The 24,670-nt window shown below is 40.8% G+C and overlaps 1 protein-coding gene across 6 annotated transcripts in view; it reads right to left on the bottom strand.

Moving 5' to 3' along the window:
* Positions 1-24,670, bottom strand: part of FARS2 (phenylalanyl-tRNA synthetase 2, mitochondrial) — a 606,910-nt gene that overhangs the window by 556,376 nt on the left and 25,864 nt on the right. For 5 of the 6 annotated variants that reach the window (XM_087857913.1, XM_087857912.1, XM_087857911.1 and 2 more), the window contains one exon: positions 8,382-8,468. The exons of the other annotated variant lie outside the window; for it this stretch is intronic. Coding sequence is in view for 2 of the 5 variants with exons in the window: in XM_087857911.1 (XP_087714037.1) it covers positions 8,382-8,468 (87 nt within the window). In the remaining 3 variants the exon portion in view is untranslated. Of the gene's footprint in view, positions 1-8,381; positions 8,469-24,670 lie in introns of those variants that run through there. 6 annotated transcript variants of the gene reach the window in all.

Genomic DNA, 24,670 nt, shown 5'->3' with positions numbered 1-24,670 from the left:
ATATGGACCATAATGAGAGTTTTATTAGGATCACGATTGTGGCAAATACACACTCCAACCATGTACCACCACTAACACTGAACATTCTTCCTCTGAAATAACAAGTTTATATTCAAATTCAGAGATAATAATGCAAAGCTGTAATTTTGTATGAAACTGAATTTTGATCCCGCACTATCTCTGGGCTCTCAATACAAATCTCTAAGCTCCTATGACTCTGGACCTGACCTGACTATTGCATCAAGGTCACAATCTCTATAAACACATTTCTGTGCAGCTACAAGAGAAGGGAAACGTGGGCATATGGGGGGGAAAATCCAAATATAGTTCTGTTGAGGGCATGGGGGGGGTGGCAGTAGCAAAACAAGTGCCCCAACTTCTATCCACAGGGTATAATGGAAAGGACACCAGAGCAGGGCCCAAGGGACCAGGTCTGAGTTCCCAGTCATCATCCACTATCTGTGTGACCTTGGAAGTCACTTGGCCTTCCTGGCTCAGTTTCTTCATCTGTCAAACAAGGAGGTCCTGTTAGATGATGCCGGAGGTAATACACAGAGTCAGAGATCTTTCCAGGGCGCGTGGGTGGCTCAGTCAGTTAAGCATCCGACTCTCGATTTCAGCTCAGGTCATGATCCTGGGGTCCTGGGATCTAGCCCCGCATCTGGCTCCATGCTTGGTGGGGAGTCTGCTCGAGGATTCTCTCTTTCTTCTTCTCCCTTTGCCCCTCCCCCTGCTCTCTCTATCTCTCTCTCTCTCTCTCTCTCCCCCCTAAATCAATAAATCCTTAAAAAAAAAAAAAAAAAAAAGAATCAGAGATCTTTTCCAGCATCACCTTTCTTAGGTAATTTCTCCACCAAAGTTTCTTCTTCCTTTTTACCCCTGTGAGATCGGCTGCGTATTTTACACACACACTCACTCTTATGAGCACAAGATCTGGGCAATCCGGTTACTTAAGCACAGGGCTTTGGTAGAACTCCTGGGACCTTCAGATACAGCATTCATTTCCCTCAGTCAGTTGGTCAGTCAGAAGACACAAAGTCACCACTACATACATAAGATGTAAAACAATGTGCTAGACAATCCAGGGGACAGCTATAAAAATTAACGATTTTAAAAGGTACAGTCCCTACTGTAAGGTATTTAGTGTTTACAGTCCAATGGGAAATACAAAGAACTGGAGAACATTGTAATGGCAAAGATTTAGAACAAATTACTAATTAATCAAAGGAGCTTCCCCACCAAGCCCTAGATGTGACCTCAAAATCCCTCTCAACATAAGCACTCCATTCCATATGTGAAAGACTGCAGTTATCAGGTGAGGGTATCTTTGCTGTTCAGGTTAGAAAAGCTGTTGAGCATAGGCCCCAGGTACCTCCAAAGCCCTCCCGTCTGCCTCTCCCACTAACCTCCTTCAAATTCCACCTTCACCTCCAAATCATTAGGTGTTCTCAAAAAGGAGAGGGCCACTAAGAACCTCCTCCCAGGGGCTGAATGTTCTTATTAATTAACCTTTGCCAGTTTTTTTTTTAATTTTCCAAAATTCTAGAAACAAGAAATATGTATAACTTGCTTTATTCCTTGTCTGGCACACTGTGATATAAAACACTGAATTGGACGATTATTATATTGGCATGAGACACTTAGTATCTTCCTATTAACAAGAACAATGCACAACATCACTGCAGTTTAAATCAATACACATATGAATCAGTGAGTTTTGCATGCGCGTGTGTGCGTGCGTATACACACACACACACACACACACACACACACACACCCTCCTGTCCTACTGTGAGAGGCTGCAACCCTAACCCTGGCTAGCCACCTGGGAAACAAATGACTTTGTGACGGCATTGTAAATTGGTTCCACTCCTCTGGAAAGCAATCTGGCAATATGTTTTAGGAGCCATAAAATTGTTCATACTCTTTGACCTAGTAATGCCACACCTGGGACTCTCTCGTAAGAATCTAATTCAAAATATGGAAATAGCCACATGCACAAAGATAAACCTTACAGTGCGATTAATAATTGTGAAAAGTTGGGAGCAATATACTTGTCAACAGGAGAGCTAAATCATTAATGGTATGCAACAGAATATTATGCAACCATTAAAATCGTAATGATGGAGATTACGTAGCACTAATGGAGAATGCAGATAGAAAACAGATACAGATATGTAAAAATCATTGCAGAAAATGATAGTCACTGTTTTAGGATGGTGAATAAGGCTGTTTTTTCCCTTTCTATTTCCTAGCTTTTTGTAATATAGTTCTGATGCTTTTATCATTAAAAGAGAATCTTTTTTAAAAAATGGAGGGGTGCCTGGGTGGCTCAGGCTGTTAAGCGTCCAACTCTTGATTTTGGCTCAGGTCATGATCACTGAGTCATGAGATTGAGCCCTGTGTCAGGCTCCACACTGGGCGTGGAGCCTTCCTAAGATTCCCTCTCTCCCTCTCCCTCTGGCACCCCTCCATTCTCCCATTCTCTCTCTCTCAAAAATAATTAATTAAAATTAAAAAAAAAAAAACAATAAAAAATGGAATGCAAGCCTTTGATCGTAAGGATAAAGAGGAGAGGGGCCACACCAGAGAGCAAAGCCTGCTCTCTGACCCAGGGAGGAAGGAGACCAGAGGCATTTAACATTGCATGACGAGCAGGGAGCCAAGCGTGAAGAACAGCTTCATGGAGAACCACCTGGAGGTGTCCTATATTGTCAAGGATTGCCAAGAAATGAGCAGTGCCCCCAGCTAACCCCAGTCCACTCCCTCCATTATGAGCATCCTGAGGCAGAGAATTCCCCAGGCACACCACACACGCTGTCAGGTTAGTTCTCTGTTAAAGAGATTTATATGGGGTCACATGAGACTGATCATTTTAAGTAAATAAGCACAGATTTTCACATTTGGAGCAATGAGGAATGTCTGTGGCAAGAAATGAAACAATCAGAAAGATGGGGGAAGAAAGGAGAAACACCTGTGACTTGGTGGTGAGGCAGAGGAGGGTGGCACCAGGGCTGACTGTCACAGACACAGGAGTCAATGTGAAGGCAGGACTGGTCTCTCCTGGGCTCACTCGGGGATGAAGGATGCAGGTCAGGAAGAGTGTTCAATCCCAACACACATTAATCAACAGATGGAAACTGATTTAAACTTGGAGCCACTTAACCCCACATGCAGTTTCAGCCCTGTCCAATCTGGGGACCAGCCCCACAAACAGAGATCTTAGGGGGCTCTAGTCCAATTTTAAATGGCCAACATTGAGTGAGACTCGTAGGTTCCCTGCCTTGCAGATCTTGTGCTCTTACCCTCATCTCTTGGCCAAGCACCTCTTTTTTTTTTTTTTTTTTTTTTTTTAGATTTATTTATTTGACAGAGAGAGAGACAGCCAGCAAGAGAGGGAACACAAGCGGGAGAGTGGGAGAGGAAGAAGCAAGCTCCCAGCAGAGCAGGGAGCCCGATGCGGGGCTCGATCCCAGAATGGGATCACACCCTGAGCTGAAGGCAGACGCTTAAAGACTGAGCCACCCAGGCACCCCAGCCAAGCACCTCTTTTATAATGCAGTATCAACAACCAAATTCTCACCTCCCCTTTGTATCTTAATAACTGCTCAGAGGCCCTGCCCCAGGAGGCTACAGAGCAGCTTAAAATTCAAATTATGTCACCCTCCTCTCTGCTGACCTTGGGAAAATTACTTAATCTCTCCAAACCTCAGTTCCCTTTATCTTTAAAATCTATACCTAGGCCATAAGGTCATTATAAGGTTCAAAAGAAATAATGAATGTAGGGGCACCTGGGTGGCTCAGTCAGTGAAGCATCTGACCCTGTTGGCTCAGGTTATGATCTTGGGGTCCTGGGATGTGGCCGCAAGTCGGGCTCTGGGTGCAGAGCTGAATCTGCTTGTCCCTCTGCCCATCCCCCCCACTTGCGCACATGTTCTCTCTCAATTGAATAAATAAAATCTTTTAAAAAAAAATGAACATAAGCCACAGTATCTGGTACATTGGGATGCTAAAATAAAAATTTGCTACACATGCCCTTTTGTTCCTCAGCTACTGGCATCATGCCTATCTCACCTGCATTCACTAGTCCTGTCCATTAAACATGAACACCTGTACTCAGCCTGCCTTCTGGAACCACCTTACTATACAAACCGAGACACTCTCATTTCTGAGCCATGATCTGACTCCACTTCCCTAAAAATGTAACATCTTAGATATAGAGGAAGCACAGAGCAATCCTTTCAAAGTTGGGGTACTGAGTTCACACTGCCTGCATTAAAAGCCCTGCTTTTTCACCTGTTAGTCAATGTGACCTTGGTCGAGCTACTTAACCCTCCGTGCCTCAATTTCCCCATCTATAAAACAGAGGTACAGCAGTGCCTACCTCGCTAAGCCCGCTATGAGGATCAAGTATATGAATGAAACTATGAGAGCTCTGTTTAGCACCTAGTAAACAGGTACTTTTCTTAACTTTGACTCCCCATGAGAGTATTTAGGCCAGAGGTATTCAGCTAGGTACATATGCCATCCCATGTTAGCAGACAAGTCAAACATCTTTGCTCCTCTTAGGCATTAGGGGAGGTTTAAGTAGGCTTTCTAGAGCAAAGCCTTGTTATCCCCAGTGTGGTCCACAGACCAGCATCAGCATCATGTGGGAGCACATCAGAAATGCAGATTCTCAGGCCCCACTTAGCCTGACTGAAACGGAACCTGCATATTAACACATTTTGTATGCCCAAGGCACTGGGGGTTCTTGATAACAGATCCAGGTGGGGAGGGGGCCCTGAAACTGCTGTGCGAGGACCACACTTGGGACTAGTAGGTGCCACAATGAAAAGAGTGCCCTGCCTTGCAAAGAGGAAGGGCACCAGCATATGAGAAAACTGTCACCTTGGCATCTGTAAGGGGACAAGGAGGGAGACAGATGTGACTGGTAACTACAGAAGAGTATATGGCTGAGAAGATAAATGGCACAAGGAGCTTCTTGGTAAGTTCTTACAGCAGAGAGACCATGCCTTACTCATCTTCGTTTTTCAACAAAGACTGCCTGACGTACAGGAAGTGGCTCACTGTTATCATCTGACACTACCTTTGCTTTTGTGCAAGTTAACCCCTTTTTCCATGAAAATGGAATACCACTGTTAGTTTTATAAAAAACCACAATCGTTTTACTGTTCTATCAGTGGCCCCTCCCCATCCCACCATAATACAGTATTTGATTCTCCATTTCCTATATGAAGATGCCACAAACTATCATTGATGGAAGGGAACCATTTCTGAACTGTTCCTCTTGGAAATGATGCTGGCTTTGAAAGACCCAGAGGTGGCGCTGGGCTGGGCTGGAGCTAGGAGGGGCCGATAGAACAACTTCCACAACACAACCGGCTGTGTTTTTAAAGAGAATTTGCTTGTACCTTGCTGCCTTTCCATTTCAAACATCCAGCATGTTAAAAACTAAGTTAAGGCAACAGAAAATTAAGTGCCGCGTTGTTATAACCCTTGACCTTTTCTTAGCGACATGTGTAACTAATCAGCCCCTGGAGGTCAACAACCAAGGAATAATTACAGGGAAGGAGATAGGGAAAACAAATGAGAGTACAGAGCAGAAAAATCATTCCAACTGATCCAAGAGCCCCTTCAAGTCCTTCCGGGGCGGCGGGGGGGGGGAGGGAGGGTGGGGGAGCACAGCCTTCATTTTCTAAGACATCAGAAATGACCAGATGCCCTTGCCTTTGATCTAAGCAATCCGGTCCCCTCATTCATCAGTACCTTCATTCCAACTCCACACACACGTATCACCAAGGTAATTAACAAAGAGGAAAAATCCATACAAATGTGAGAAGGAAGCCACCTCCTCAGTCTGGCCCCCACAACTATTATGAAATTATCTAGATGTGAAAGGCAGATCAAACCCAAACGTGCCTCTCTTTGAAAAAACCGAGGAAGATAAATGGCAGATGTCCCTAAGAGAATTTCCTCATGTCACTCTGAATTAGCAACTATGTATGATTATAAATAAACGTAACATTATGTATGCATGTACTGTGTATATACATGTACAAATTGCTCTGCTCTGCCTTTATCTGAAGGGCTTTGGAGTGGGTCAGGAAGTCCTTGTCCTCAACTACTAGAGTAACTCAAACATTTTCTACCCTTTAGTGGGGTCTCTAAGAGATACACAGGAAGAAAATCTCCATGGATCATACATCCTTTCTTTCTGTTTCAGCTGCTGACAGAGCTCTCATAAACACACAGAATACAAACGATAACAAAGTTAGAAAATTTTACATCTAAATACTCATTTTTAAAACCAAATCAAAGCTAGGAGAATACTTGCTTCCCCAAACCCCAGATCTCACCTCTAAAATTTGATGACGTTTCAACCAAACAATCTTAAAGCCACAGTCCAACACAGGAAAGATGATGCCAGATCTCTCGCTGCCCTTTGAAACAAACTCAAACGACCCAGGAGGGGCTAGGACAAACCCTTCCTCTAAACCAGACGCCCTCAGACTGACTATGTGGCTTACTCAAAGATACAGTCAGATTTCCAAAGTAGCGATATGGCTGAGATTTTAAACGTACGGGAGGGCAGGCACTACAGGTAGTGAGGGTCTAAATGAGAAGCCTTCCAGAACTGCAGAAATGTCAGCTCCAACATCATCACAGTCTTCACTTTATAAAATGAAATTGCCATCAGAACTAGTGACCTGAAGCTTGCATTGAAATCTTGGAGAATGAACAGCTGTTCTTCCTCTACATTCCTAAACTTAAGGCTCTGCAGGGTAAATACGATCTGTCCTCTGCAGCAACCAGCACTCTATTGTGTGAATATAAAGACATACTCCATAAGGATATGGAAATAATTTTCAACCAGTGCTAAACAAAAAGAAGAGATTCCCTTTGTATGTGAGAAATGTATTCCAGCAATCCCCACTGATAAGGACAACCAGAGAAAAGGCCTCCTGTATCTTCTGCAGCGGTAAAAGTCTTAACTAGAGCCCGAAGAACCAGGTAGTCAAGAAAAATTAGAGCAACAGTCTTATACCTTGACCATACATTAGAATTATCTATGAAGTTTTTTACAAATCCCAATGGCCAGGGCACCCACCAGGACAGTTACACCAGAATCTCTGGAGGTGGGCCTCAGGTATCATTATGTTTTCAAGCTCCCTAGGGGGAGTGCAGTGTACTGAATGAGAGATTATTCTAAAGATATCTTCCAGATCAGGAAGGTCATCTTAGCTGATTGTGGGCCCCTGATACAACGGGACCAGGAGTCTCTGTCTAAAACCCACACCCAGCTATAATGGTGTGCTGTACAAGCCATCACCCTCAACCCTGGGGAGGCACTCGAGGCCATGCACACCCAGCCCCCCAGCCTTGAAGTGCAGCACAGAAGTCAGCCACCCGGAGGGCCTGCCTGGATGAGCAGGGTCAAAGAGGCCCCTGGGTCTGTATTTTCAAAGGGCGCCTCTCTGGCAGGGGTAAGAGAGGCTCCGAAGACAGGCCGTGACATGAGCTGACACACAAGCTGAGCTGTGCCAGCCTCATGGACAAATGACGCTATTTTCAGAATGCCACAAAGCCCCCTGGTGACTACTCTCTGAGGGAGGACGCACAGCCTCTTAACATAACACATACAGGATGAAACAAATGAGTACATTTCCTAGCTGTTGCTCCTCTATTGATAAAGCTGGGAAATTCACTGTATCCGAATAAAAAAAAGGTCCTCAATGTTTACCACTGACACCCTCCAAGTTTCCCCCAATTTAAATCCAGCTTGAGATCATTTTGCTTGGTTTTATTTGAAAGCAAACTTCTGGCAGGAGTAGGTAGAGTAGAGATGTATAAAAAATTCTACCAGAGTCAATTCATACTTATTCAAAACATTTAAAGGCAAATGTTACCCAAGAAATCTGAATACAGAGAAAATCGAACATATTGCATACATTTCCTAGGACAATATTTTAAATAACAGAACAGTTTAAAGCATAAATTTAGAAAGGCGGGAAAAAAACATTTAGAAATATTCAAAAATTAATATCTTTCTACAAAATGTGGAATTTTTTAAAGAACATTTTTATCAAAAAAAAAAAAAAGAAAAGAAAAGCCAACCACTAAATCTAAGAGTGCTTAAAAATATGAACTTTGAAGGCAAGCTGCCTGGGTCTGAATCCAGACTCCAATACTACATTAAGCATAGTGCCCTTAATCATGTCTCTGAGCCTCTCTGGGCCTCATCTTCCCTGGATATCAAAGGTTCTGAGTTGGACTGTAGGGTTCAAATTCAGATCTGTACATACTAGCTATGTGACCCCATTTAACTTCTCTGCACCTCTCTTCCCCCTCTGTAATACTAAAACAAGAATAGTACCTACCTCCTATCTGGAGAAATTGGAACCCCGGCGCACTGCTGACGGAAATATAAAATGGTGAAGCCGCTGTAGAAAACAGTATGGCCGTTCCTACAAATATTAAACATACAATTACCATAAGAGCCAGCAACTCCACCTCAGAGTCTACACTCAAAAGAATTGAAAGCAAGATCTCAAACATATTTTACAACCATGTTCATAGCAGCCAAGGGGGGTAAGCAACCCAAGAGGACATCCACATACATTTGGACAAAATGTGGTACATTCATACAATGGACCACAGTTCAGTGTTAATAAGGAAGGAACTTCCGACACACGTTGCAATACGGAGGAACCTTGATTACATTACACTGAGTGAAGTAAGCCAGTCACAAAAGGACACACGCGGTACGATTCCACTTATATGCAATCCCTAGAGTAGTCAAATTGATAGAGAACAAAAGCAGAAGGGTGGTTGCCAGGGGCTCGGGATGGGAGGTAGGAATAGGGAGTTAGGGTTCAATGGGTGCCGAGTTTCAGTCTGGGAAGATGAAAAAGTCCCGAGATGGATGGTGGTGACGGTTTACGCAACGATGTGGATGTGCCACCGACCTCGACACTTAAAAAGTGGTTAAGATAGTCATTTTTATGTCTTGTACATTTTGCCACAATAAAAAAAATAAAAATAAATAAGAAAGAATAGTCCCTACCTTCTAGAGATGTTGTAAGGATTAAATATACGTAAAGTGTTTAGACAGTGCCCAGCACAGTAAGCCCTCCAGAAATATTAGCTACTATCTTATTTTCCTGCCTTTGTAGCTCCCTCCAGTTCCCATTACTGTGTTCTACAGAAACGGATGCTCTCTGACGAGATTCCGATCCTCCCCCTTGGAGCTATATACCTTCCACAATGAGACAGTTCCAGCCCAGGCCTTCCTTCTAGAATAAATGTTCCTTCCTTGGGACAAAACTTCCACTGCAGTCGAATCAAGAATCCACCTAATTTCTGCAGTCTTCACACATAAAACTGAGATGACCACATTTAAAAAATAAATGATTTTATTGTCTTCATTTCCTAAATAGTTTGTTAGGAATTTTGCCTCAGAAATGGGTTCATAGGCTACTACACCTAAAAGAAGAAAAAAGAAGGAAATTCTCCCTGCTATTCATAACTACGCTTTCACTTTTTATCACAACCAAGACTATTACTTCTTTGCTTGATCATTTAAAAAACCTATTAGTATGAAAATTTCCAAGAATATACAAAAGTAGACAGTTCAACTAGCTCCCATAATACCAGTTTAATAACCAACAATAACCTTTTTGACTCTGCCAAAGACTACATTCTCTCCCCAAAATACCAGAATAAAAGCGACACAACCAGCTACACTGAAGCAATGTTCAACTATAACAATCACCATCATCATTACCATCACTATTTTTCTTTACTTTTAAAAGTTCTTTTCTGGGGGGAGGGCATCTGGGTGGCTCAATCAGTTAAGCAAATGACTCCTGATTTCAGCTCAGGTAATGATCTCAGAGTCCTGAGATCAAGCCCCTCGTGGGGCTCTGCGCTCAGCACAGTCCACTTGAGATTCTCTCCCTCTCCCTCTGCCCCTCCCCACTCGCACGTGTTCTCTCTCTCTCTTTAATAAATAAACAAAATCTTTTTTTTAAACTTTTCTCGTATCTTCTTACCTCCTTTCATTTTTTTCCTTTGAAACTACAAATAATTTCAATATCTACCTTGCCAAGATTATTGTGAGGATGTAATATACATGAAAACGCACAGCTTAGTGTCTGACACGTATTAGTTTCCTGAGAAAAATTATTCTCCAAAACCACCATCTCACCCTACTCCAAGACAAAAGACACCCACACATATCGTTCTCCATTCTTCATCCCTTCCTTTGCCCTTCCCTTCCTAACACTGGCCCTTGCTTCCTTCCTGCTCCCCTGCCTCCTTCTAAATCAGGGATCCCAAACACAAACCATTAATCACAAATCCAATAATCTAGAAGACCCCAAATATAAAGATGAATACAGAAAGTAAATAAATGGGACTGATAAGTGTATTTAACATTTAGGGTACGAGTCCCTAAGTTAAAAATAAAAAACCCAGTTTAGTGCCTGTATATGATTTAGCAGAAAAATAAGGCTAAGCACTACACTGTAAAATATCACACATGGGAATTACTAATGCAAGTCATTCCTCTGTGGGGTGTGTGTGTGTGTCTATATTTTAAACATTAAACTCTTTTTTGATGATCCAAGAAGTTTTAAATGCTGATGAGATTCATTTCCTTGCAGTACTTTTCGCCCGTGGCAAACCTGCCACCTCTAATTTGTTTTAAAAGGAATTGTAATCACCCAATCAATCATACTCTTGACCTTCAGCCTTCACAGTCACTTCACTGTGGTCAAAATTGGCTCTAAAAATTCATGTTGTAACAATTCTATTGTCCTCAAGCTCCAAAATGCCAATGACAGGAATATAATTTGAGTAAACCCTCTGGTAGATGGAAAAACAGCACATGGAGTTTCCAATTTGTCTTCTACAAGGATTCTTTAAATAAAACTGAATGTCTATGATATTATTAAGTAATAACTTTTCCTCCACTGAGGTTTAAAGACTTATAAATCACCGAACTTTCTATGCAGAAAAACTAGTTTCTTCATCATAAAAATCACATGGCTCACTCTTAGTTTTAAATAACGTATCTTTCTTTACGGGGAGGTATAGAATGACCAAATAGTAATCCTTCCAGTTCTCACCACCCTTGCTGCTAGCATACACTTAATCTTCACTTCTTAGGCATCTATCTTTCTCGCTTGTATCCTACTTCCAATGGAAAAGGGAGCTTTTGTCTCACCTAGGCCAAAGCATTATGGTGTATTCATTTCAGCATACAAAACACTCGAATTTCTACAAGCACCCACGACCCCATCCTGCTACAGTCCCCTCTGTCCTTGTCTTATCCTTATTTCTCAAGAAGGCATGGAGGCTTAAACATTAAGCCCATCCCGTCTTCATTTTCTCAACTCAATGAACTCTAGGTTCTCGGTCCACTGGAACTATTTTCAGTAGTGTCACCAAGGGCCTCTCATTTACTCAATTCAATGGCCACTTCCCAGTGCTTATCTTACTTGAAGTCTCTGTAGCATATGACACTATTGGTCACATCCTCTTCTAAAGTATGTGCCTTCCCTCCGTTTTTCCACCTTCCTCCTGACCTTCCTCCCAGCTCTTTGAACACTCCCACTCAGTCTCCTTCAAGGACGCACATCCTCCAACCATCCCTTATGCGTGACCCCATCTTTGGCCCTGTTTTCTTCTCTACTACATACCCTTCCTTGGTCCCCTCTACTTTTGAATATCACTAACTTCAATTACCAATGATATGTCAAGGTCTGTCAGACCTCTGTATTTCCACCCCCAGTCTCCCTCATGAGCTCCAGTTTACACAGGCAGGACTTTACCTGGGCACTGCCCAGGCCCCTTAAACTCAACACATCCAAAATCTAATACTAGCTTGTGCATTTGTATGTGGTGGAATGCTACCAACCAGCACCTGATTACTCAATCCAGAAAACTGGAAGGCATCCTTTAGTCCTGTCCCTTTATTCCTGATATCCAAGCAGTTGCTAGGCCCTACTGCATCTAAACCCCAAATCTCTAGGATTTGTGCCTCCCACGCCCCCATCTCCTCCACTACTGCTAGTTCAGGCCTTCATCATTCCCCACCTACGTTATCAAAATACAAAAGTGCAGTGCTCTACCTCCCATCAACACATGTGGCTCTGACCAGCTCTCTAGGCTCCTGTCAAAATCATCTAAAATACAAGTCTTATAAGGTCACTCTTCTACTTAAAACCTGTCAAAAAAAAATCTGAAGTCTTTTATCTTCGTAATTTCTTTTCTGAATATCTGACCTAGTCCACATGTTGCTATCAACTACCTCTCCCCAAACATCAACCACTCGTAATAAGCACGTGTCCGTGCAAACATAGCTCCCTCAGCCAAGCGAAGTCCTCCCACTCTCTGCCTGGTTAACTCCTGTGTATTCTGACAACCCCCCCAAGAAAACCTCTGACTCCACTTATCCAGGTTAAGTAACCCTCCACTCTGCTCCCACAGCACTGTGTGCCTATCCAGCACTGACCAGCCAGATCACCATTTTTTTGTTGTAGCTGTTGACTTGGTCTCTCCCACTAAACTACGCGCTCTCCAGAGGAAGGAAATGCATCTTACTAGATTTTGCATGTTCCACTACCACACATTTGAAAATTAATGAATGAATATTCATAAGGAAGGCTTATTTTTCACCAAATACACTCAAAATTTAATTCTAACAACAAGAAAGACAAATCACTCACGAAATACCGGTACAACAGAAGAAATGTTATTTTTTTATGAGAGACCTTGCACTTCATTTTCTTACAAATTATAAAAGTCAAAGGGTTTTTTCCCCCCAAAACTGAATGGTTTGGGAGCGTTGGAATCACCACTGGCCTCTTCAGCCTCTTTACTAACTGTGCGCCCAACCCCGCAGCACACTGCCTTCAGAGAAGTGCTTGATTTAAGCAGCGCTGGCTTTTGGAACAAAGATTAGAACAGGCTCAACTTATCCGAAAGCAGCATCCTACTAAAATTCCAAAGATAAAAGAAAGAATCAAGGTTAAGCAGCCATGTCTTAGGCTAGATAAAACCAATTTCCTTATCTCAGATCACATTCACAAGAATGAACTTATCAAAATAACTAGCCACTTGGTAGGTAAATACTAATCAAGCTCTTTTCCCAATGAACACACACCACACCATGAAGGTTTCTACACCTGTTTCTGAAGAATATAAAAGTGAGAAGGATAAAGATAGATTCTTATATACTGTGCATGCTCTGGAGGAGACATCTGGAAAGAAATGCTCCATAAGACTACACAGTACTTCCATTCCAGAATTGTTTTAACCCACCCCGGGGGGGATGAAAGAGAATATTACCAAGTTGGATCTCATTACCAACCACAGGCCACCAAAACAAGACTATGTCAACCTAGAGTTTTTGTAGTTCAAGTAGAAAAACTGAAGTACATTCTACATGAGCACATTCTTCTTGAAAAACTCCTATTTCATTTAATCTAGGCTGTCTTATGTTCAAACTTCGAAAGTTTAGAAGTAAATATACTGTGCATTTTAAGTAGTCAATAAAATAGACCTCCAAATGACATTGATGCTCTTCCCTCCAAAGGAATTTGTAATCCCTGTAGTAACTTAACAACCATCAGTGAGGTGTGACATCTTGGGTCCACAGAACACGTCAACTTTGTATAGAAAATCTTCTGCTTAACTAGAGAAACCTCTGTAAAAGAAAGCGTAACTTATGGAGTATTACTGCCCCTCTCTGTCCCACACAAAAACATTTGCCATAATTTTGGTGCAAAGTAGGTAAAACAGGGTTTAAAAATTTGTTGGCAGTCCCAGATTTCTAAATATGATATAGATATACCAAAATTCAAATTTCCTGTAGTTTTAGAAAATGCAGCCTGCAGTAAGCTATTTCCAATTTTTTTCAAAACAATTTCATACATTAAAAACACCATTAAAGTTGACCCTTGAACAACACCAGGGTTAGGGCACTGCCCCCTGAACAGTCGAAAATCCACAAAGAACTTTTGACTCCCCCAAAACTTAACTACTAATAGTCTGTTACTGATTGGAAGCCTTACCGATAACATAGTCGATTAGCACACATTTTGTACATAATATATACTATATTCTTACAATGAAGTAAGCTAAAGAAAAAACATTACAAAATCACAAGAAAGAAAAAAATACATTTACATTACTATAAGAAGTCCACGTATAAGTGGACCTGTGCCTTTCAAATGCATGTTGTTCAAGGATCAACTATATTTAATAACGATCTTGAAAACTTTAGAATTTCTGACTAGCTTCTAAAAAGGAGCCAAGCACAAAGGAATAGCATTTTGTCCATTTTGGATTTTCCCTGATGTAAGAATTCAAACTCATGCCTGGTTTGGTAAGTACACAAGCAGTCTATCATGCCAGTCTTTAAGGCATTGGTAGAAATTATAGAACAGTCAAACTTTTAAGGATTAAAATTCAAACATAATCCCTTCTCCGTTGACTTAAATCTGGAATTTGATTTATGCAATATGTCAAATGTGTCATCAAAATATTGTATTTAAATTTTCTTACATTTTTAAGAATAACTCAGTTTTGCTGTTAAAATGAATGAACCATCAAAATCCTCCAGCTCTAAGTGCATGTCAATTATGAAGAAACGTTGCAAATGGGGTAAATATACTCTACATTATTGAGAGTTAAACATTTTAGGACTTCGAGCTAGGATAAATGACTTCAACACTTTTGCTACCTCCATGGGACGTAACAATGATGATTTTCCTGCAACTGTCAGTTATGTATTTTAGGCTATATATTACATATACTGTCAAAATTTCTCCTTGCATGTTTAAATGTCAGTACAATGCCTAGATCTATTAGTAAAATTTATTTATTATAATATGGGGGGAAACAAGCACTATTATTACACATAGACACCATATACATAGATAAGTAAAACTGTACAAAATAAAACTTTACTCCGTTCTATTTACTGTGGAAGACAACAAATACACATACTGGAGGTTTATTTACATATAATAATAGTAACCCTGAATTCATCTGAATGCTTCCTACAAGTAGTTCAAAGAATGTTAAGTATATATTGGTCTTACACCTTGCCTAAAATTAGTACCATTTTGATGAAAGAGCAAAGAGATCCAATAATTGTGTTGCTTAAAATCAGGCGATGAAGCCATGGCACAGACTGACCAGTGCTATTTTCTCTCACCTGTGTATTAAAAGCCAATAGAGTGGAATTTTTCTTCCTCTGTCTTTTAAGAGTATGTTCTAAAACTCCATGGAGGAGAACATACATTGTACGAGAGCAGGGACTTTTGTCTACCCCACCCCTATGCCTACATATGGCCAGCACCTGCAACAGTGTCCCTACCAACATCACAAATGGGAGAATCAGGCTACATATATTCAAAACCACAGGTCATGCTGTGTCTTAGAATGGCTTTCATCAAATTCTGTAGTGTCAGCAAACCTAATTGGTGAGAAGAGTTCAGAGCACAATACAGGAGGTCAACCCGGCCCTCAACAAGCCAACAATAAGGCACCATAAGAAGCGGCTCCAAACTATTGATTAGAAACATCAAAAGAAGATAGCAAAAACTCGGGACAGATGGTTGGACAAGATATGACAATCACTGGGCTCAGCACAGATGGAAAAGCAAAACTCAGAGGAGAAAATGTTTGTCACCCAGTCAAAACTATGACATTGCCAATGAGCAAGGAGAAGGAACATCTTGGATGTGGTGACACTCCCTGATAAATAAAAGGAGGGCTCTGAGAACAAGGCCGTGTGGGTGGAAGAAAGAAAACAAGAAAAGACTAGGAAGAAAAAATATACATTATAGGAGAACCAGACAGATACCCACAATTGGGTCACATATTAGAAGTCACATATTCTAATAAGTGGAGGGCTCTACGGCCACGTTGCTATTCATCCCTATCCCCTGCTTTCAGAAGAGTAAATAGCTTCACAATTTCCAAAAGTGTCACCATAAAGCACCTACTGAGAAAGGGGACTGGAACCACATGAACTGGGGTAAGCTCCTTGTCTTGAAGAATTCCCCATCTGTACTAATGGTGTGTTTTCTGGAAAAGGTTTCCATCTAAACATTCATATAAACACAGCTTTTTCTAATAGAGAATTTGTGGCATACTATAAAAGTCCTCCAAAGAAGGAAATGGCATTGACAGAGTAGAGGTCCACTCTAGAAGATTCTTTGTCTAGGAGGAAGGATGGCTAGGAGGTGAGAAAGCACAGAGGAACAGAAAACTCGATGTCCCCATCCGTGGGCTTATATCATGCCCAGGGCAGGCTGATTTCGGAGACAGAATTTGTCAGGTTCTTTATGTAAAGACACCTCCTTGCCAGAGCTTACCAGGCAGCTCTCCACAGAGATAAGGTACAAAGTCAGACCCCAGAAAGGCAGAGCCTTTCTTCCCCACTAGGTCTGACAAGATTCAGGTTTCCCTCTCAGGGTTCACAAGGGTAAAAGGACTCAAGAGGGGTCTATGACTCTGGAACATTCTCAAGCAGTACCAGAATTAATCTGGCAATTATTTAACATGTAGAAACTATTCTCTCTCACTCTTGCTCTTGATCTCACTCTCTCTCACACACACACACAAACATATGCTTTATACATAATTATATAGTTATGGACTATATAATTATATGTTATATACTATAAACATAATGATATATACTACATTCTTACATACTTTTGTACAATTACATTATACATGTGTATGTATATAATATGTACACATACACATACACTTATTTACTATATGCAGAGTGACAGAGGGCAGGACCACAGGTAGAGAAAAAGCACTTTATATTCTGAATAGCACTATAAACTTTTCTCTTTATGAGAAGCACTAAAGTTACCATAAGTGAACATAGACAGTAAATCAAATTATAATTCTATTTATAAGCAAAAGGAAAGGTAGTAGTGTACCCTCATTGGAAAATAATTAACCCAATGTTCTCTTTAAAAATGTACTAATGCAAGCCTACAGAAATTACAGGTTCTCTAAGAGAATATAAAGTGTCTGGAAATCAAGTATTTAGTGGAAAAGAAACAACAAAAAAGATTACCCTGGAGAACAAGAGCTATAAGGCTATCTATCATAGGACATGAAACGCTATCATGCAAAAGGAGGGACAGATGTGGCTGAGGCAGGTGGATGAGAGCAGGAACCAAGAGGAGAGAGGAAAATGTAAAAACCATATTCCCGGTATATGAACTTTCCTAACAATCAAGGCAAACAACTGGTGTGAAAAAGCCCATGAAAACAAGTGGCACTCTGAGACTGCGAGGACTTCTGCAGAGGGCTGAGGGAGGACAGCCTCCATCAGAACTGTGCATGGGGTGCACAGCGGCTCACTGCTCCCCACGCAGCTACTATTGCTAGGGAGAGATATGCTCACGTGGCCTAAATGAGTGGCATTAGGAGATGTTAATTCCTTCTCTACCTGCCCCAACACTCCTGATAACCAAACTGCTAAAAGAGAGAACAAAAAAGCAGTCTTCCCTGAACGACAACAAAAAATGTACTTGCAGATGGAGCCTTAAATTCAAGGACCAACTGTGAGCATCTACGACATGCTAAGATTAGCCCTTGATGGTCCTCCATGCCCTCTACAGACTTTGACAGTCTATCAAACGTAGCCGAAAGCAGATCGTGCTAATACAGATAGACACATTAAGAAAAATGTTCAGAGAACTTAAAATGTCTGTTCTCTTCAAGAACAAAATGCCACCTTTTTCATTAACCCGGGCCTCATGTTCTTGCACCCGACGGTTCTCCTCTCAGAGTCTCTCTGGACCTTCCCATCCTTCTCTTCTTCTGGCAACTAACTGCATCAGTTACCTCCTAGGCAATGCTCCCATTAGCCTCTTTGATTCTTGCATCTGATGCTTCTCACCTTTCACTGTTTCCTCACCTCAAACAAATCAGGCTTCCCTCAACTTCTTTACCCCTTCACCTTTTCAAACAACATCTTTTTCTCCATTACCTCAAGTTTCTAGAGAAAGGAATCTACATTTGAGCCTGCCTTCCTTGTTCCCATTTCTCTCCTAGCTACTCAGCTTCTCAGGGCCTGGCATACAGCAGGTGCTCAATACATGCCAGAGCCAGGATCATTATGAAAATGGTAGATGTTACAATGAACAGAAGAAAGCGTATCAAGTGGAGAAGCTGATTTGGGGTGAGAGTGAGGAATGAGTTTCTGACAGACACACTGTGTTTGTAGTGATGGTGGGACATGCAGATGAGCATGTCACGTGATGTATGAGAGGTCGGTCCACATTAGTGCTGACGTCAGGCTTGAAAGAAGGTCAAGGAGGGAGGCTCTGGATAGGCAGGTTCTCCTCTGAGGAGAATTCATCAGGGAGTGGAGGGCTCAGGTCCTAGTATCACAGAAGCTAAGAAAGGAGAGCATTTTAAAAAGATAAGGTGAAAACATTGGTAAGGTGTGAAATGCCACCACTACGGTGAACAAGATTAACGAGTGTACATGAGAAGAGGGGTAACTGAACCCATGGGAGCTGATCAGTGATCTCTGAAAAGCTGTTTCAGTGATGAATAAGATACTTACGGATTATATGCAAAAATCCCAAATAATACATGAATAAACAGAATCCAGAAACCAGTGAAATACTATTCCATGGCCAAAAGGAGTGGTGGGTGCCTGTCATGCACAGGATGCAAGCATAAATCAAAATAGAAAATCGGTCCTCCAATTTACCCTATCACCAAAGGAGAAAAATCATATAATCAGTCCCTCAGATGCTCAAAAGGCATTTGAAAAAAATTAACATTGACTCTTCATTAAAACGAACTCTTAAAAAAATGGGAATAAATACTTATTGCCTTCAAGTCATTCCAACAAATACACCAAAACTCCAGGATTATTATTTATGAGAAACCACTATAAGCATTCCATGAAAGCCCAACTTCCGAATAGAGAAATGGGAATCAGCGAGTGAAATAAAGTTTCCCAAAAAGGAATTACAAATGCCTCTGAACATTATAAAAAGATGCTCAATCTCACTCAGAAGGAAATGCAAATTAAAGTGACAATCAGAATTTTTAAATCTACAAACTGGGAAAGATTATGTTGTTTGATATCATATTATTATGAGGGTCTAAGAAACAAGCAGTGCTGATAAAAACTCTATGGAAAACAACTGGCAATATCATGAACACTACAACGCACACATCCTTTCATTCAGCAATCCCACCTGCAGTACTTTCAATCTACAGATACACTTGTTGGCATGTGTGCAAAATAATGCGTGAACAAAGATATTCACTAAGCAATTTGTAAGAGCCAAAGACAGGAAACACATTTCTATTAATGAGGGACTAGCTGAGTAAATTAAGAATAAGGTAGCTCTACCTGTATTGACATAAGATATCTCCAAGATATATTGTTAAATGATAAACAAGGTATTGATTACCATGCAGGGTAATTTTTAACATTGTTTAACGGGAATATAAACATAGCTTATGTATATACACACATATGTAAGAAAGTATGTAAGAGGTTGTAAGAGCTGAGGGACAGACACAGGAGAGAGGCTTACTTTTCTAATACATGCATTTATACTTTCGAATTTTGTATGATATGCATTACAACCTAGGGACTTAATGATCACTCTTGACCTTCCTACTCTGCTTCATTCAATCCACTGATAAGGCCTGTGAATTCTATCTTCACAACATTTCTGCCATTTTGGCCCTCTTACCCACTCCCACCAAAACTGACATAATTTAGAGACCCTCTTTATCTTCTTCAAAATAATTAAACAACCTTTAACCACCTTCCACCTAAAATGATTACCTTCTCTGATATAGCTTATACACTATGCCTGGACTTACCCTTCCAAAGCACAACCTTATTAAGCTTCAAAAGACCTGGACTCTACTTGGCCTATCCCAGCATTCCCCACAAGCCCAAACCTCTTCCCTCCCAGGGACTGCACCCCACACTCCAGTTGAATGAAACTGCTCACAAGGACTAGAACTACAGCTGCTTACCCTACCCATCAATCTAAATTCTGGTGGTCTCCTCCACCAGGAATGGCCCATCTCACCTCCCCACCTGCACCAGCTAAGACGGTCTGTGGCCTTCAGCGTCCACTGTAAAGGCCACTGACCTCAGGAAATGTTCCCTAATGCACATTCAGGATATGACAGCAGAACTGTGTGTTTCTTTTAGAGTGGCCCTTATATGCCCATTCTGCTGATTACTTCTAAGCACATATGCCAATGGTAAGTCTCTCCTTGGGGCTGCATCTCCTGCTTTGTTCCTTGGTCTTCTGAATACGGTGATACACCGACAGCAATAAGGGGCAACTTATTTGGTGAAGGTAACACCTCAAATTCCCCAAACTCTAACTGCTCATTAAAAGACTAAAAAGCCACCTTGAATTCTTAAGTTTAGGTGTGCTTATTCTGCACAGTTCCCCAGTGTTCACAACGATATTATTCTAAGTTAGAAGATATTAAAAATTTTAAATAACTGATCCCTGCTTCTTTTTGCCTTTCTCAATGGAGACTGTTAAAAAGTTTGGAATATAAGCACATGACGACACATATGCAAAAAAGTCAATTTTACCACCTGTCACTTAAAAGTAATTTTCCAGAGTTATTGTTTTTATAAATGAGAAAAATGATCTTTTTCAGGGCAAGCAAGTAAGGTTAGTGATAGCTAGGAGCAGTGACCAAATTGGATGGATTCAGGTCCTTAGCAAGAAGTGTCTACCATTTCCCAGTATATGGCAATTATGCATTTAGTTAGGTCAAGGTCATTTTAAAAGAGGTGATCCCTATAGACACATAGATATTAGTATTCTCTATTGGTTTGAACAATGACTTTGGACAAGAATTTAAAAATCCATCATCAAATTCATATAGAGAGAGGGTGGAATAGTGGCTATCAGAGGCCAGGGGGAGGGGAGAATGGGGAGTAATTGTTAAACGGGGATAGTGTTTGAGAGATGAAAAAGTGCTAGAGAATGGATCATTGTGATGGTTACACAACAATATATATGTACTAATGTCCCTGAACTGTATATTTAAAATCATTAAAATGATCAATTTTTATATATACACACACATAACTACATTTTTTAAAAGTCTATCATGAAACATGACTTTTAAACATTTTCCTTATTTTTACACAGTAAAAGATGCAGCTGGTTCTATTTCTAATTTCAAGACCTGAATAAGACAATTTAATGAAGTGGGATCAAGACGATGGGAGTAGAGAGCTCCTGAGCTCACCTCCTCCCATGCACACAGCAAAAGCTACAACTACATACAAAAACCATCTCTGCAAACAAACTGAACACTAGCAGAAGACATATATCTTCAGATATAAGAATACAAAGGGCATACATAAGGATAAAAAGATATAAAGAAAAAGCCATATCAAGAGGGGTAGAAGAGGCAGAGACACCATTTAGTCAGAACCAACACATCTCATGTGGCACCTGTCAAGAGGGAAGGATATCACAACCATAGAGCCTGCCCCTCCACAAGGAATGAGATGCCCAAGCCCCATATTGGGATCCAAAGGCCAGGGGACTTGCACCAGGAAGACAAGCATCAATGACATCTGGCTTTGAAAACTAACGGGACTTATGTCCAGGAGAGCTGGAGGGCAATCCGAAGGTGCTCTCCAAGGGCACTCATACAGTCTCACTCACTCCAAGTCCCAGTGCAGACACATAGTTTGAAAAGTTCCTAGGTTACAAAAGAAGGAGATCCACTAATTTTAGGGTATGTGCCAGAAGAGCAGGGATCTGTTAGAATGTTCTCTAGGGACAGAAGTGCTGGCAGATGCCATCTTTCTTATCCTTCTGTCTCTAGCTGGCCTGCTGCTGGCAAGCACCATTTCTGACACTCTCCATCTACAGTGCTTGCACCACTCAGTCTGTCCCAGTGCTTCCCTGCAGACTGGCCCTGTCCAAACCAACCACCAAGCTAGAACCCCTCTCAAATGGCTCCACAACTAAGCACTCCAAATGGGCACCCTTAGCCAGCACCAGAGCCCCTTCGAAGTGCTCCTTGACCCACCACACCTGACATATAGTGTTCACTGGCACTGAAGCCTCTCCAAAGCTCCCCCACCCCAGGGCACCAGCCCCAAACACTAGGATGTCAACAACAGTCACAGTTAAGCCCACACGAGACCTGTTCTATCTGCCAACACACAGCTGGAACTCACTGCCAGATAGACCAAAAGCCAACCCCACTCCACCAGCAGGCAATAGCAAACGTGGCCAGACCTCAACAGCCCTGCACACCTCAAAGTCCACACCAATTGCAAAAGAGCCACAATAGGAGGATGCATGCAGCCCACACAGGGGACACTCCTATGGCACCTGGCTCATTTGACCAAGGGGGTTTTGTACTGCTGGGTTCCTTGGGTCACCTTCTGTTTAACGGCACTCCTTCAAGACTAGGAGATATAACTGATTAACCTAATACATAGAAACAAACAGAGAATAAGACAAAAGAGGTATAGGAGGAACATGTTGCAGACAAAAGAGCAAGACAAAAACTCAGAAAAAGAACTAAATGAAATGGAGATAAGCAATCGACCAGATAAAAAGTTCAAAGTAATGGTCATAAAGATGGTCACTGAATTTAGGAGAAGAATGGAAAAACACAGTGAGAACTTCAACAAAGAGATAAAAATAATAGTAATATATAAAAAAGAATCTATCAGAGCTGAAGAACACAATCACTGAAATGAAAAATACATAGGAAGAAAACAACAGCAGATTAGATGAAGCAGATGAACAGATCAGTGATCTGGAAGACAGGGTACTGGAAATCACCCGATCAGAGAAGCAATAAGAAAAAAGAATTTTTTTAAAAAACGACAGTAGTTTAAGGGACCAAATGACATTGAGCATACTAACATTTGTATTATAGGGATCCCAGAAGAAGAGAAAAAGAAAAGGACAGAAAACCTATTTGAAGTAGTAATGCCTGAAAATTTCCCTACGCTGGCAAAGGAAACAAACATTCAAGTCCAGGAGGTGCAGAGACTCCCGAACAAGATGAACTCAAAGAGACCCACACCAAGACATATTATAATCAAAGTATCAGTGCATAAGAGAATCTTAAAAGCAGTGAGAGAAAAAACAACTAGTTATATATAAGGGAACCCCCATAAAACTATCAGCTGATTTTTCATAGAAACTTGACAGGCCAAAAAGGAATGTTACACTGTATACAAAATGCTGAAATGAAAAAACTTAGAACCAATATTCTACCCAGCAATGTTATCACTCAGCATTAAAGATAAGGATTTTCCCAGACAAGCAAAAGCTAAAGGAGTTCATCAACACCATCCAGTCTTTCAAAAAATGTTTAAGGGACTTCTTTAAATTGAAAAACAAAAAAAGACTATAACTAGAAATAAGGAAATTATGAAAGAAAAATCTCACTGGTAAAGGTAAAAACATAGTAAAGGTAGTGGATCAACTACCTACAGAGCTACTAAGAAAAGTAAAAGACAAAAGCAGTAAAATCATCTGGACTTAAAATCATTAGTCAAGGGTTATTCAAAATAAGATGTAATGATGACAAAAACATAAAACATGGGGTTTAGAGTGATATGAAAATGTAGTACTTTTAGAACACACTTGAACTTAAGTAACCATTAACTTAAAACAGACTAACATACACGTAGAGTGTTTTATATAAACCCCATGGTAACCACAAACCAAATCTATAATAGATACACAAAAAATGAGAAAGGACTATAAATATAAACGGAACACTAAGGAAGGTCACCAAATGACAAGGGAAAAGAGCAAGAGAAGAAAGGAACAAAATAACTACAAAAACAACTAAAAAATAATCACCAAAGTGGCAATAAATACATATCTATCAATAAGTATTTTAAATGTAAATGGACTAAGTGCTCCAATCAAAAGACAAAAGGTGACAAAATGGATAAGAAAGCAAGACCGACTTATATGCTGCCTACAAGAGACTCACTTCAGAGACACACACATACTCAAAATGAAGGGAAGTGAAAAGATATCCCATGCAAACAGAAATGAAAAGAAATCTGGGGTAGTAACATATCACACAAAATAAACTAAACAAAATGAATAAACAAAATAAACTAAACAAAGTAAATAAACAAAATAAAAGTCTATGGAATGCAGCAAAAACAATACTAAAAGGAAAGTTTATAGCAACACAGGCCCACCTCAAGAAACAAAAATAAGTGAACAATCTAATTTTACCCTTAAAGGAACTAGAAAAAAAAAGAACAAAGCCCAAAGTTAGTAGAAGGAAGGAAATAAAAATCAAAGTGGAAATAAATGAACTTTTAATTAAAAAAAAATAAAACAATAGAAAAGATCAGCAAATCTAAGGGCTGCTTATTTGAAAAAATAAAATTGATAAGCCTTTGGCAGACTCATCAAGAAAAAAAAGAGGGCCCAAATAGATAAAATCAGAAATGAAACAGGGATGCCTGGGTGTCTCAGCCCGTTAAGCGTCTGCCTTTGGCTCAGGTCATGATCCCAGGGTCCTGGGATAGAGCCACACACATTGGGCTCTCTGCTTAGCAGGGAGCCTGCTTCTCCCTCTCCCTCTGCCTGCCACTCACCCT

The sequence above is a fragment of the Ursus americanus genome, chromosome 32, assembly GCF_024610735.1.
Source record: "Ursus americanus isolate L20-20 chromosome 32, mUrsAme1.1.p, whole genome shotgun sequence".
Lineage (NCBI taxonomy): Eukaryota > Metazoa > Chordata > Mammalia > Carnivora > Ursidae > Ursus > Ursus americanus.
The sequence above is the reverse complement of the archived record's forward strand: the minus strand, read 5'-3'. Positions and strand labels throughout refer to the sequence as shown.